The sequence below is a fragment of the Callithrix jacchus genome, chromosome 5 (assembly GCF_049354715.1).
Source record: "Callithrix jacchus isolate 240 chromosome 5, calJac240_pri, whole genome shotgun sequence".
Taxonomy (NCBI): Eukaryota; Metazoa; Chordata; class Mammalia; order Primates; family Cebidae; genus Callithrix; species Callithrix jacchus.
This window is the reverse complement of record NC_133506.1, coordinates 67,596,162-67,610,904: the sequence shown is the minus strand read 5'-3', so window position 1 is coordinate 67,610,904 and position 14,743 is coordinate 67,596,162. Positions and strand designations below refer to the sequence as shown.

At 56.7% G+C, this 14,743-nt stretch overlaps 1 protein-coding gene across 8 annotated transcripts in view; it reads left to right on the top strand.

Annotated features, from left to right (window-relative positions):
* ATP2A3 (ATPase sarcoplasmic/endoplasmic reticulum Ca2+ transporting 3) overlaps window positions 1–12,879 on the top strand; it is a 37,389-nt gene extending 24,510 nt beyond the window's left edge. For 5 of the 8 annotated variants that reach the window (XM_035299498.3, XM_035299496.3, XM_078372518.1 and 2 more), the window contains 7 exons: window positions 1,067–1,287; window positions 2,498–2,700; window positions 3,764–3,849; window positions 6,295–6,428; window positions 7,168–7,285; window positions 7,775–7,892; window positions 11,359–12,879. In XM_035299498.3, coding sequence (XP_035155389.2) covers window positions 1,067–1,287; window positions 2,498–2,700; window positions 3,764–3,849; window positions 6,295–6,428; window positions 7,168–7,285; window positions 7,775–7,892; window positions 11,359–11,378 — 900 coding nt within the window. In that variant the 3' untranslated portion in view covers window positions 11,379–12,879. Of the gene's footprint in view, window positions 1–1,066; window positions 1,288–2,497; window positions 2,701–3,763; window positions 3,850–6,294; window positions 6,429–7,167; window positions 7,286–7,774; window positions 7,893–8,254; window positions 8,420–11,358 lie in introns of those variants that run through there. The other 3 variants (XM_035299497.3, XM_078372519.1, XM_035299503.3) reach the window with 2 other exon arrangements.
* The last annotated feature ends 1,864 nt before the right edge of the window (window positions 12,880–14,743 follow it).

Sequence of the window (14,743 nt, the reverse complement as noted above, 5' to 3'; positions counted from 1 at the left end):
TGCTGTTGACACTCATCTTAATGTAATATTTGTGTGTGTGTGATGAGGTCTCACTCTGTTGCCCGGGCGGGAGTGCAGTGGCACAGTCATGGCTCAAGGGATCCTCCCACCTCAGTGTCCTGAGCAGCTGAAACTATAGACACACACCACCACGCTGCCTAATTTTTTAATTTTTTGTAGCGATGGGGTCTCTGTATGTCACCCAGGCTAGTCTTGAACTCCTGAACTCAAGCAATCCTCCTGCCTTGGCCTCCCACAGTACTAGGATTGCAAGTATGGGTCGCCACACCCAGCCTGACCTAACTGTTTACTTTGAGCTTAACTCTGATATAGATTTAAGTCTTGACCTGGACCAAGACCTGATTCCCAGCACTGACCTTGACACCACCTCATCCCCAATGTAATACTTTATGTTAACTTCAACTTTGACCTGGCTTTCAATCTTGACCTTGAATCAACTCCAGACTTAATACCACTTGACATCACTCCTCATGTGGACCTGGACTTGGCCTCTGACTTTGACCTGACCTTCAACTTTTTTCTTTTGAAATGGAATCTCACTCTGTCACCAGGCTGGAGTGCCATAGCGCCATCTCCGCTCACTGCAACCTCCACCTCCCAGGTTCAAGCAATTCTCCTGCCTCAGCCTCCTGAGTAGCTGGGCTTACAGGCTCACACCACCACACGCAGCTAATTTTTGTATTTTTAGTAGAGACGGGGTTTCACCATGTTGGCCAGGATGGTCTCGATCTCCTGACCTTGTGGTCTGCCCGTCTCCACCTCCCTAAGTGCTGGGATCACAGGTGTATGCCACCCCACCCCATCGTCTTCCCTGACCTCATACCCGATATTCTTGCCAACTTTGTCCTCGTGTGCTCCCCTTGCCTTTCCCTTAGTCCATCCTCAGCCCGATTTCTAAGTTCATTCTAGAACCCACCACGTGTCCTGTCCAGCTGCCTGCTTCCTCCAGGACATCCCCTAAGAGCGGGGAAGGGCTGAGTTGAGAAGAGAGGGGGAGGTGGGAGGGAAGTTTCTCAGGCACAGCCCCACCTGACCTGACCCACAGACGGGTGATGGTGTGAACGACGCTCCAGCCCTGAAGAAGGCAGAGATCGGCATCGCCATGGGCTCAGGCACTGCCGTGGCCAAGTCGGCAGCAGAGATGGTGCTGTCAGATGACAACTTCGCCTCCATCGTGGCTGCGGTGGAGGAGGGCCGGGCCATCTACAGCAACATGAAGCAGTTCATCCGCTACCTCATCTCCTCCAACGTTGGCGAGGTTGTCTGGTGAGGCCGGGGATTTCCTCCTCGCAGCCCACTCCATCCTCTCTGTGCCCGAGACTGGGAAAATGCCCATTCCTGCGACGGGGTTGCATGGATGGAGGGACCTGTGCGCTGCCCTGGCTGGGGCCTCCCAGGGTCCCACCTTGGATTGGGCAGGGGAGAGGGCATCTGGTTATTCCCCAGAGGCCCTGATGACCTATGGATCATGGTCACCCCAGCACCCAGGAGGAGCCTGAAGAGCCGCCTCTCAGCCCTCCAGCCATGAACTTCCACTTTTAGATTAGCAAGATGAGAGAAACCCCCCTTTAGGCAGGAATGTATGTGTCCATGTGTGAATGTGTATTTGTATGCACAGGCGTGAGTGCCTGAGTGAGGTGTGTGTGACATGTATATGTATGCGTGTGTGCTCTTGTGCATTTTGAGTGTATGAGCAGAAGTTTGTGCCGGTGTGTGACTGTGTACACACTCGTACTCACGTGTGAGGATGCGTGTGGGGAATGGTGAGCATATGTGCTGCTGGACACGTGTAGATTCTGCATCTCTGCACCTCAGGGCAGACGTGTAGGTGTTTGTGTTTGCAGGATTGTGTGGCATGTGCCAGGTTTTTGCACGTCTGATGCTTTGGCATGCCCTTTTCACGCGCCTGTGTGTATGTGTGTGTGCACTTGGCTTTTGCTAGGTCTAAAGAGCAGATATGGGGCCGGACACGGTGGCTCACGCCTGTCATCCCAGCACTTTGGGAGGCCAAGGTGGGAAGATCACGAGGTCAGGAGAACGAGACTATCCTGGCCAATATGGTGAAACCCTGTCTCTACTAAAAATATAAAAATTAGCCAAGCATGGTGGTGTGCACCTGTAATCCCAGCTACTTGGGAGGCTGAGGCAGTAGAATCGCTTGAACCTGGGAGGCAGAGGCTGCAGTGAGCCGACATGGCACCATTGCACTCCAGCCTGGGCAGCAGAGCAAGACTCTGTCTCAAAAAAAAAGAGCAGATATGTCCAGGATCCAGAGCTGGGACTGGGGAAGGCAGGGTTGGCCAGGCCTGAGGCAGAGCCGTGTACACATGCCCTTCACATCAGAGCTAGCAGAGGGAGGAAGGGCCGCTGTGGAGGCAGTGGGTGAGCTCCCAGCCTGGGGTCTGAGCAAGAGCTGGAGCCTCCATCTGGTGGGTGCCAGGCCTGCTGGGGGCTAGAGCCCATGACTCTGTTCCAGCATCTTCCTCACGGCAATTCTGGGCCTGCCCGAAGCCCTGATCCCTGTGCAGCTGCTCTGGGTGAACCTGGTGACAGATGGCCTGCCTGCCACAGCGCTGGGCTTCAACCCGCCAGACCTGGACATCATGGAGAAGCTGCCCCGGAACCCCCGAGAAGCCCTCATCAGCGGCTGGCTCTTCTTCCGGTACCTGGCTATTGGAGGTGAGTGGGCTGAGTGCAACATGGAATTCCTAAGCTTCCCAAGAGCCTAGTATCAGGCTTGCAAGCTGTGACAGTGTGCCTCAGCCTGGCTAGGCCAGTAGAAACTGCATGGGCTCATGCAACCAAAAAGACCAGAGCATACACACCTCAGGCATGGCTGGATCTGGGTCTCTGTGTCACTGGCTCTGCCTCAGCTTCATTCTCAGGCCCGTGACTCTCATGGTGGCAGAATGGCTGCTGCAGCTCCTGCCGTCATGCTCACTCCATTACAACCCCAAATTCAGCAGAAGAGAGAGCCTTTTATCACACTGCTCCCTGGTAGTATGATGAAAGTCCCAGGCCTGGGCTGGGCAGCATTTTGGGAGGCAGAGGTGGGTGGATCACTTGGGGTCAGGAGTTCGGGACCAGCCTGGCCAACATGGTGAAACCCCATCTCTACTAAAAATACAATAATTAGCCAGGCATGATGCCAGGCGCCTGTAGTCCCAGCTACTCGGGAGGCTGAGGCAGGAGAATTGCTTGAACCCTGGGGACGGAGGTTGCAGTGAGCAGAGATGGCGCCATTGCACTCCAGCCTGGGCAACAGAGCAAGACTCTATCTCAAAAAAAAAAAAAGCCGGGCACGGTGGCTCAAGCCTGTAATCCCAGCACTTTGGGAGGCCAAGGCGGGTGGATCACGAGGTCAAGAGATCGAGACCATCCTGGAGAATTGCTTGAACCCAGGAGGCAGAGGTTGCGGTGAGCCGAGATCACACCATTGCACTCCAGCCTGGGTAACAAGAGCGAAACTCCATCTCAAAAAAAAAAAAGCCTCAGGCCTGTTCTCATCCATCGGCCACCTTGTGTCACCTGCTAATCTCCAGTCACTGTGGCCAAGGGTATGGCCGATGCTGATTGACCAGCGAGGGCCCAGCACAGGCCTCAAGGGTAGGTGCCTGCAACCCACATGGCTTAGAGAGGAAAAGGGTGGCTGCCACCGGGAATTCAGGGAATCAGGAGGCAGGGAAACGGATGCCAGACACCACCCTGTTCTCTACAGCCAGTCTCCTCCCTCTCCCCACAGTGTACGTAGGCCTGGCCACAGTGGCTGCTGCCACCTGGTGGTTCCTGTGTGATGCGGAGGGCCCTCACGTCAACTTCTACCAGCTGGTGAGCAAGGGATGGTTAGGGAGCCTCTTGAACTTCCAGAGCCTCTGGGTGGCCTGCAGCGTCCTTCCCCACTCACTATATACATGTAGACATCCCCACCCAGGGAGCCATGTTCACAGCCCACTGGAAACCCAGAAACACCAGCACAGCCTGCCAAGCCAACAGGCTGCTCCCCATCCCAGTCAGTTAGGAGGGGCAAGGGGCCTGTCAAATCTATCTTACCTTTATCAGGGAAACCCTAAAACATTGAGGCTCCAGAGGAATGAGCCCCTAAATGGTGGGACTTTAGGCAGAGGGTCAAACTGAGGAGATCAAGAATGGAGGGGAGGGCTGGGCGTGGGGGCTCACGCCTGTCATCCCAGCACTTTGGGAGGCCGAGGTAGGCAGATCACCTGAGATCAGGAGTTCAAGACCAGCCTGACCAACATGCTGAAACCCTGTCTCTACTAAAAATACAAAAATTAGCTGGGCGTGGTGGCAGGTGCCTATATCCTAGCTACTCAAGAGGCTGAGGCACGTGAACCTGGGAGGCGGCAGTTGAAGTGAGCAAAGATCACACCACTGCACTCCAGCCTGGGAGACTGAGTGAGACTCTGTCTCAAGAAGAAAAAAAAAAAGAATGGAGGGGAGGCTGGGCACGATAGCTCATGCCTGTAATCTTAGTGCTTTGGGAGGCCAAGGTAGGCGGATCACTTGAGCCCAGGAGTTTGAGACCAGCCTGGGCAGCGTAGTGAGACTCCATCTCTAACAACCAAAAAAAAAAATGGTAAAAATTAGGTACGGTGATGTGTGCCTGTAGTCCCTCCCAGCTACTAAGGAGGCCGAGGTGGGTGGATCACTTGCACCCAGGAGTTTGAGAGCAGAGCAGCCTGGGCAACATGGCCAAACCCTGTCTCTACTAAAAATACAAAAATTACCCAGGCATGGTGGCTCAGGCCTGTAGTCTCAGCTACTTGGGAGGCTGAGGTGAGATAATCACCTGAGCCCAGGATTGAGTTGAGATCGTGTCCTTGCACTCCAGCCTGGGCAATGGGCGTCAGACCCTGTCTCAGAAAAAAAATCAAAAACAACAAAACATGCACTTGCTCCAAATGCTGGGGCTTGAGTTTTGGAGAAACGTCCACTATTGACTTAAGAGATTATCAGATTCTTTATCTCTTTGTTAAAATAAGAAATCCAGCCACGTTTATTTTCCTTCCTGCACGAGAGAGAAGCAAAGATACCCAGAGTGGCCTTGTCTGCATTTGTGCAGTGTGTGAAAACAGATGTGTTTGTGGGACCGACAGTAGATCAGACAGCCGGGCATTTTACAGGTTTTTCTTTGAGGATTATGTTCACAGCACATGGCCCCAGTTTCTAATGTAAAATATCCCTGTGTTCATATTAGACTCCCAAGAGCTGATCTGTATCTTTGGAGAATAAGCCGGTTAACGGTTGGAAACATTCACCCTCATCCCCATAATATGAAAGAACAAGCCAAGTCCCCCAGATGCCCTCAGTTCAGCCTCTTATCTCAGCAGATTCTGTGAACAAGGTTTATGGGCAGAAAGAAAACGCCCCTAGGGTTACAGGGGCAAAGGCGACTTCTTTTATTGACCCTAACGGCTTCTTGTTAATTACAGAGAAGATACCTGTCAAGGCTGCCCCTTGCCATTCATTAGTCTCTGTCAGAAGCAAACGTCAGAGCTGTAGAGCTCAATTTCAGTGGGAGAAATGGAGTGAGGTATGAGGTGTAAATGGAATCTTTTTTGTTTGCTTCTGAGACAGAGTTTAGCTCTTGTTACCCAGGCTGGAGTGCAATGGCATAATCTCAGCTCACAGCAACCTCCACTTCCCGGGTTCAAGCAATTCTCCTGCCTCAGCCTCCCAAGTAGCTGGGATTACAGGCACGCACCACCACGCCTGGCTAGTTTTTATATTTTTAGTAGAGACGGGGTTTCACTGTGTTGGCCAGGCTGGTCTCAAACTCCTGACCTCAGGTGATCCACCTGCCTCGACCTCCCAAAGTGTTGGCATTACAGGCATGAGCCCCCACACCCAGCTGTAAAAGGAATCTCAGTAACAGTGATCGGGGCCTGTGTCCCACACAGGTGAAATTCGTTCACGCAGGGTTTTGTCGGTTGATTTTCACACAAATTTCCTTATTCCGTGGTCTCCAGGGTCCCGCCAGCCTCACCAGGCTAACGCCACATGTTCTCCCTCTGATCACTGCTCCACTGCTCCAGAACTGTCTGCCTTTCCCACTCTGTGCCTTCCTTCTCCCTGGCACGGTGCAGCGCCCTCCACCCTGAGCCCCTTCCGGGATCCCTGGTCCACCCCATGGCAACGTTTTGTGGGCTGCTTTTGCCCAGGCGTGGGCCAAGGGCAGGGTGAGGCTTCCCTCCTCCCACCCAGTGGCCCCCTGCCTGACTTACCACTCTCTCTGACCCGCCACGGTGCCTTCAGAGGAACTTCCTGAAGTGCTCCGAGGACAACCCACTCTTTGCTGGCATTGACTGTGAGGTGTTTGAGTCCCGCTTCCCCACCACCATGGCCTTGTCCGTGCTCGTGACCACTGAAATGTGCAACGCCCTCAACAGGTGGGCTGGGCGCAGGGCCTGGAGCTGGGGCTGAGGAGTGAGGGGCTGAGGGTTGGGAGTTCCAGCATTGGTGTCTGAGCGGCAGGGCCCAGGATTAGAGTCTGTGGGTCAAGAGGGTCCAGGGTTGGGGTCTGATGTTTGGGGGGTGGTCAGGATTGGGATCAGAGGTTCAAGGGGGTCCAGGATTGGCATCGAGAGGTCAAGAGGGTCCAGAGTCGAGGTCTAGGGCTCAGAGAGGCCCAGGATTGGAGTCAAGGGGTTCAAGTTGGGGTCTGAGGTTTGGGGGGGGTCAGGATTGCTATCAGAGGGTCAAGGGTCCAGGATTGAGGTTCCAGAGTCAAGGAGTCCGTGACTGAGGTCGGAGTCAGAGGAGTCCAGGATTGAGGTCTGGGGCCAAGTAGGGTCCAGGATTACGGTCTGGGGGTCGGGGCGTCTGAGACTGTGATCCAAAGGTCCTGAGACCAGGATTGGGATGTAAGGGTCAGAGGGGCCTGGGGGGATTCTGAGAGTCCCTGGGGACCAGGACTGGGGTCTAGGGGACAAAGAGGGCTGAGACTAAGGTCTGAAGAAATAGAGGCCAGGATTAGGTCTGAGGGAAGGAGAAAGGGGTCTCAAGCCCCGGACAGGCCCTGGTGGGCCAAGCGGGCAGCAGTGATGGGCTGCTGGGGAAGTGGCCAGGCTCTTCCCACGGGGTGGGTGCCCACGGCAGGGCCTAAGGAGAGCGCCCGTCCCTTGGCAGCATCTCGGAGAATCAGTCGCTGCTGCGGATGCCGCCTTGGATGAACCCCTGGCTGCTGGCGGCCGTGGCCATGTCCATGGCCCTGCACTTCCTCATCCTGCTCATGCCGCCACTGCCCGTGAGTCACCCCGCCTGCCCCACTGCCCTGCTCCCCAGACATCACGGGACCTGGGCTGGTTGCTGGGCCTCTCCGGGCCTCCCTGCAATGGAAGCCACCTGGAGGAGAGGGAGGTTAGGGGTCTGGCCAGTCACTGCCTCCAGATGTGGCCCCACTGTCAGGAGCTCCCAGACTTGGGGGACAGAGAGGGGAAAACCTCTTGCTGAGGGGACTGTGCAAGGCTGGGCTGGGAGGAAGAATGATACCTTCCCCGGGCAGAATCCTTCTGCCTCCCCACAGGATGGGTGGGGGCTGGCCCAGCAGGCAAGGGCGGGGGGCCTTCAGGCAGAGGAAATCAAGTGGACAAAGATTTGGGGGCTGCATCCAGGGGGTTCTTAGACGTGCTCACGAGGAGTCCATCAGAGTCCCGGGGGGTAAGGCTGGCAGACAGCCAGGGCACGGGATAGTCAGTGCTTCCTTCAGCCAAACCTCCCTTCCCCGCCCCGCCAGCTCGTTTTCCAGGTGACGCCACTGAGTGGGCGCCAGTGGGTGGTGGTGCTGCAGATCTCTCTGCCTGTCATCCTGCTGGATGAGGCGCTCAAGTACCTGTCCCGGAAGCACGTGGACGGTGAGTGGAGGCCCCGCCCCACCCGCTGCCTGCTTGCCTTCAGCCTGTCCCGCACCTGCCACTGCTCCTGGGCTGCCGTGGACGCTGTGGGTGCAGCGTGCAGAGCCTCTCCATCTGCACGTGGTGGGGAGGGCATTCTTGGATCATCAAGCAGAGGGTGTGAAGGGACTCTGCTGGCTGGGACCCGAGGTGTCTGTGGGGTCCGGCACTACAGGGGTCCTGGGCTCACTGGGCCAGCAACAGGAGCACCGCTCGGCCACACAGCCTGTCTTCACCTGCCACCCACTGCGTGGCCAGGGCCCCTAGGCCCTATTCTGTGCCTCGGCCTCTGACCCCTCTGCACTGGCCTGTCTTTTATCCAGGCATTCTTGGGACAGTCTTGCAGGCCTGGAGTAGGCAGCCACGACCACCTCGTGGACCCCAGACCACACCGGATTGGCCTCTTTAGTGTCACCTTGTGGGTGGGGCGAGGGGAGCATTCTTTGTTTCCGAGCTCACAGATTGACCCCAGAGTGGATAGGACGGGTTGGCCAGTGTGGGGGTGGGGAGAAGTAGGCAGGGACATGGGGTCCCTCCACCTGCCTCTGCCAGGTGGGCTCTGAGAGTGGGTGATTCTGAACCTCCAAGGGCCGGGCACACGGCTTCTTCTCGCCATCAGGGCTGCTTTGGGAGGGCGGAAGCAGGCGTGAGCTCCCATTCCTGGGAATGTGCACAGAGCCAGTGGCCATGTGGCTGGACTGTGGTGCTGGGGCCTAGCTTGGGCTGGGCAGTGGCTGAGGCCTGCATGGGGGCAGCTGGGTCATTGAGGACCACCTCTGGCAGAAATGTGCCCCAGGGGAGGGAGAGGGGGACTATAAATAGATCACCCATCATTCCCTAGGGGCTGAGCAAGGGAGCTGGCCTGTCCAGGGAGTGGCCAGACTCCTGGCGGGGCTCACTTGAGGGTGCAGGTGGGTACTCAGCCTGTTGGAGCTCATGGGTGGCAGAGGCTGAGCCAGGCCGTTCTGCCTCCTGCCTGGTTCTTTCTGGCCAGTGTTCTGTGGCACCCTTGGGAAATGTGGAAAAGGGGGCAGACCTGACCCTGGAAATGCCCATCCAGGGGGGCCTGAGGCCTCCCAGCGCTGGCCGCTGGCCGCTGGACGGAGCGCCTGGAAGTTATGCCAGGAAATCCTCCAGCCGTCGTTGGCCACACCTACTCACCTGCAAAGCGGGGTATCCTGGGGACGTGGCAGCTCTGGTGGCTCTTTTGTCTTCCTCGGGAGATTTCCCAGATGGTCACAATTACCTAGGAGCTCAGCAGGTTTTCCTGAGAAAATGTAAACGTGAGAAAATTCTGCCCATAGCTAAAAGGTCTCAGCCAGCAGGGAAAAGCCTGTCTCAGATGCCTTTCTTTGCTCATTGGCTGTTGGATGGTGGAGGATTCCTGGGCCTGAGGAGGGGGAGGGCCCTGGCTGGATGGGACAGGCTAGGAGGGCTGGGAGGGAGAGATTCCTGCTGGGCCAGGAGGTAGGGGGAGTTTCTCGAGGCTTTGACGTTAAAGCAGCGTTTGAACCTAGTGGAACAGGGTTGGGTAAGCACAGATGCGCTCGGAGTGCAGGGCAGAGGGGTGAGGCCTAGGTGGTGGCAAGGGCCTTGAGTGCCAAGGTAGAGACCCTGGACGCTGTCCTCAGGGCAGTGGGGGAGCACGGAAGGGTTGTAAGCATGGAGGGGACTGTGTCATCCATGGAGGGCAGGCAAGAAGGAGTGAGACTAACAGGGGCCGGGCGCGGTGGCTCACACCTGTAATCCCAGCACTTAGGGAGGCTGAGGCAGTCGGCTCACCTGAGGTTGGGAGTTCAAGACCAGCCTGGACAACATGATGAAAACCCATCTCTACTAAAAATACAAAAATTAGCTGAGTGTGGTGTCGCATGCTTGTAATCCCAGCTACTCAGGAGGCTGAGGCAGGAGAATACCTTGAACCCGGGAAATGGAGGCTGCAGTGCATTCCAGACTGGGCAAGACTCCATCTCAAAAAAAAAAAAAAAAAAAAAGGGGGTGAGACTAACAGCAGGAGGTGGGCGAGCAGCATTATGGCATCTGGGGAGGAGGCAGAGCTCTGGCCCTGGGAGCCATCGCAGGCAGCACCCCACCTCCACCTCCCCGAGAGGCTGACCATGGTACCTGTGAAGTTTGGCTTGGAAAGGTGGTGCCTGGATCCTGAAGGACAGACACAGGCTGGGTACCTGCGGCTCCATCTGAGGGGTGGGGTGGAGGCACCCCGAGGAATGTGCTTGCTGGAAGCCCAGCCAGTCCTGCCCAGCGCGCGGCTGAGGTCCCTGGGGCCTCCTAAAGCCAGACAGGGCGGGGGTGAGAGAGGGACCCTTGGCACTCCCAAGCCAGCTGGGTGGCCTTTTAGGGAAGTTTTTCTGAAGCCTGATGCTTGTGACTGCCCCATGATTTATGTCCTTTACAAGGGATGTGTCCTGGCGAGAGTCATGGCTCCTGGGTCAGCCCTGAGGGCTAGGGGCAGTCCTCCTGCCACACCTCCTGGCTCTGCCCAGGTGTGACTGAGCAGCTGTCAGGGGAGGCCTGGGGGCTGGGCTGTGAGGGGGTGATTGGAGATCTGGGAGGTCCTGGTTACAGGCTGGCTTAGACTTTTCCCTGAGGACAGTGAGGAGCTGTGAAATGGGGTGTTGGGACTGGATTTCAGCTTTGGCTTGATGTTAGGTACAGAGGGATGATGGGATGGTAAGACTGGGGCTGGGTCCAGGGCAGGAGGCCTTGAGGCCTGGTGGGGGGCAGCAGCGGAAGAGATTAGCTAGCGCATTTTGGGTGAATCAGGCCTGGGTGTGAGAGCTGGCCAAGAGAAGCAAGAGTGACCCTGGTTCTGAACCTTGCGATGATGGGTGGCAGTTCCCCAGACTTAAAACCAGGAGAATATGTACTGGGGGTTTGGAGGTGTTCATGGAGCAGTGGCGTGAAGGAGGCGTGGGGGCCGTTGGGGGAATGTGTCTTGCAGAGCAGGCTGCAGCTCAAGGGGTCTGGAGTGACAGAGGCCATGGGAGCCTGGGGCTGTTCTGGAGAAGTGGAGGCTGGAAGGGGCTGGGAGGGGCCGGAAGGAACCCGCCTGGATGTGTGCCCTTCCTTACACATACATCTTTTTTTTTTCATGAAGTCTCGCTCTGTCGTGCCAGGCTGCAGTGCAATGGCAAGATCTCGGCTCACTGCGACCTCCCCCTCCTGGGTTCAAGCGATTCTCCTGCCTCAGCCTCCAAGTAGCTGGGGCTACAGGCTCATACCACCATACCTGGCTAACTTTTGTATTTTTAGTAGAGATGGGGTTTCATCATCTTGGCCAGGCTGGTCTCAAACTCCTGACCTCATGATCCGCCCGCCTCGGCCTCCCAAAGTGCTGGGATTGCAGGTGTGAGCCACCGCGCCCGGCACGCATACATTTTAACACGCTCTTGGGTTTTTCTTCCAGAAGAAAAGAACCAGAAGTGAGTGCTGGGAACAGAGTGGAGTCTCCGGGCTGCTCCTCAGACTGATGGTGTCCAAGCATTGGCCTCCATCCCTGCCTCTGCCACCACACTTGCCCACTTGCCCCCTGGGCCCCACCGGATAAACCACAGGCCTGAGGCCAGAACGGTTATCTCTGGCCCCTTCCTGGGGTCTCCGTCCCCACTTCCTTCTGGCCTGCAGGCTCTGTAATTCCTGTCTCTTGGACTCTCCTGGGAAGTTCCCCGCTCTGATGCTCTAGCCCAGGAGCTGCAGGCTGGAGGCGGGGGCAGCCAGGAAGCCAGAGCTGGCAACAGACCCAGAGATCCGGGGCCCCTCCACCCCCAAATCATGAGCCCGTCTGGAGCTTGCTCTCCCTCGCTTACAAGCTGGACATTCACTTGGTGATTGGTGCCTCTGCACTGACGAGGACTCCTGGGGGGTCCTTCTTCCCGCTCTGACCTCTCCCTTGCGCCTGGTCAGCCACGGTGGATCAGAGGGGCCATCTGGGCCCAGCTGTGCACAGCAAGGGTGGGCAGTCCCCGCCACTCTGCTTTGCTTCCACAAAGTCGGCTCCTGAGAGCTTGAGGCTGTTTCTGTTTATATGTGCAGAGCCCAGGGGGTGAAGGGTCAGCAGAGACACAAGGACCCGGGAGGGGGACGGAGCAAAGATGCTGCTCCTGGGAGGCAGCCTGGAAGGACTGTCTCAGCCCCCTTCGCTTCCTGGACTCAGGGTTCCCTGTCCTGAGCACATAAGACTTTCGGAGTCTCGCTGTCGCCCACTGTGCCGTGCAGAGGTCAAACTCCCCATCCACGTCCTTGGTACCTGAGACCCCAGACAGCCTCGGGTTCCTGACCGAGGTGCCCTTCCACCCAGCCCCCTGCCTGCACAGCTAGGGCCTCCAAGTCTGGTGGGCTCTCCTGGACTCTTGGCCTCACTCCTTGCCCCCTGCCCACGACAGCCCTGAGCTGAAAGGTTATCACTAAGGATGGCTAATTCCCCACGGGCACTTTCTCTCCCTCCCTCCCTCCTGGTGTATTGCGTCAGGTCAGATGACAGGAAGGTGCCATTTGATGGACAGAATCTTTCTCTTAAGTCGGCTTTTGCTGCTTAGGCAAAAACTCGCTAGGTGTGTCAGGAAACAGTATCAGGCACTGCCCTGTGCTTTGCCTGTCCTAGAGAGGGTGCAAAGTGATGATTTTGCATGTAAATCAAGACTCACATCCATTTCCTAGTCCCCCAAAGCTGCTCAGCCTGCCTTGCAGAGCAATGGGCTCCGTGTTCTGTAGCCACCCTTCCCACTCCTCCCCCCTCCTCTCTCTTGCAGGTTCTTGGTGGGCCAGTGAGAGAAACGCAGTGGGGGAGTTAGGGCATCTGGTGCCTGCAGAGATTCTCTGCTCCTTTCCTGCGGGAAGGTGAGGAGGTGGCAGCAGGAGCAGGGCCCTGTACCTACCTGCTGACGTGCTGTTTGGTAGAGAAATAAATGTTGTGTCTGGGGCGATGGAAGACCCTCAGCGTCTGTTTCCTGGGGAGTATTCCCACCTGCTCCACCTACGCGGTGTCTGCCTGGGGCCCTACCACCTGCCCACACCCACTCCAGGAGATGCTGAGCAAAGGGCTGGGGTTCACACGTCACCGGGATTGTTCTCTGGCCTCCAAGACAAGACTCTGAGAGCCACACTCGAGTGGCAGGTGCAGCGCCTGTAGACCCTCCCGGCTTCAGGATGCTTAATCCTCAGGGAGCAGAGTTGGCAATTTGTGCACGAGTTCAAATAACATAACCTTTTATTTTATGTTATTTATTTATTTGAGACAGAGTTTTGCTCTGTCACCCAGGCTGGAGTGCAGTGGTGCAATCTCGGTTCACTGCAACCTCCGCCTCCTGAGTAGCTGTCTCGCCTCCAGAGTTGCCAGGAAGGCGCATGCCACCACAGCCAGCTAATCTTTTGTATTTTTAGTAGAGACGGGGTTTCACCATGGTGACCAGGCTGGTCTGGAACTCCTGACCTCAAGGGATCCGCCCGCCATGGCATCCCAAAGTGCCAGGATTATAGGCGTGAGCCACCGTGCCCAGCCCCTTTTGTGCACTTTATGATCTTCATGTCACCACAGAGGAAACTGAGGCTGGGGGTGTTCCCTGGTTGGGCCTGGGGCAGGTCTGGGCCTGGAGTCTGAGCCTCGGGGGCCCCTTGCATCCCACAGAGGAGCCTTTGCCTTAGCCCTTCTGCCGGTCCCACAACTCTCTTGCTCTATTTCCCTCCCTCCTCAAACCCCAGGATCCCTTCCACTTCTGGCCCTTCCAAGCCCAGCTCAAATGCACCTGGCACCTGCCACCTCCCCAGGCTTCCCTCAGCCCACAGTGCCCCCAGGGCCTCTGTGAGGCTGCTCGGGGTGAGCGGACTCGCTCTGGTGGCCCTGCCTTCCTGGAAGCCGGGCTCTGGGAAGGAAGTCACCACGGCCCTCATTTCATCCAAACGCACCATGAGGTCTTGGTATCTAATCTTCCACTCAGCTGCCCCAGGAAGGAGACTCAGGCCCTGCCCCTGGGGCCACAGGCAGGGATTGTCTACATCATTTGCAGGGCCCGTTGCAAAATTAAAACCTGGAGCCCTTTGATCAAAAATGACAAGAATTGCAAAGACAGCAGAACAGTCAACATTATGGCCAGGCATGGTGGCTCACGCCTGTAATCCCAACACTTTGGGAGGCCAAGGTGGGTGGATGACTTGTGGTCAGGAGTTTGAGACCAGCCTGGCCAACATGGTGAAACCCCGCCTATACTAAAAATACAAAAATTAGCTGGGTGTGGTGGCAATGCGCACCTGTAGTCCCAGCTACTTGAGAGGCTGAGGCAGGAGAATCACTTGAACCTGATAGGCAGAGGTTGCAGTGAGCTGAGATCATACCACAGTCTGGGCGACAGAGTGAGACTCCATCTTAAAAAAAAAAAAAGGCATTAAAATTCACCAAACCGTGTGTCTAAAATGGGTGCATTTTATCGTTTGTGAATTACACTGCAGTACAGTTTGACTTAGAAGGAAAAGAGGTAGCAGCTGCAGAAGAGGTGGGTGATGTGGTGTCAGCATCCTCAGCACCTGGGGAGGAGTGCTCAGTGCTTGAGGGGCAGGGCCGATCCCAGGCACCAGGAGTCCTTAATCCAGGGCAGAGAGAGGCTGGGATGAGGGGAAATAGCCCAAGCATGGAGGCTTTTAGAGTCTCCGTGACAAGGAGGCAGTCCCCACCCTCACCCTGCTACCTGGGAGCTCCCCGGTTCCTCCTTGGGGGGCCGGGGGTTGGCCCCTAGTTCACAGCAGAAGCCACGGTCGGCCTGGAAGACCCCTCACACCACAGAACCTTCCACACACTTCAT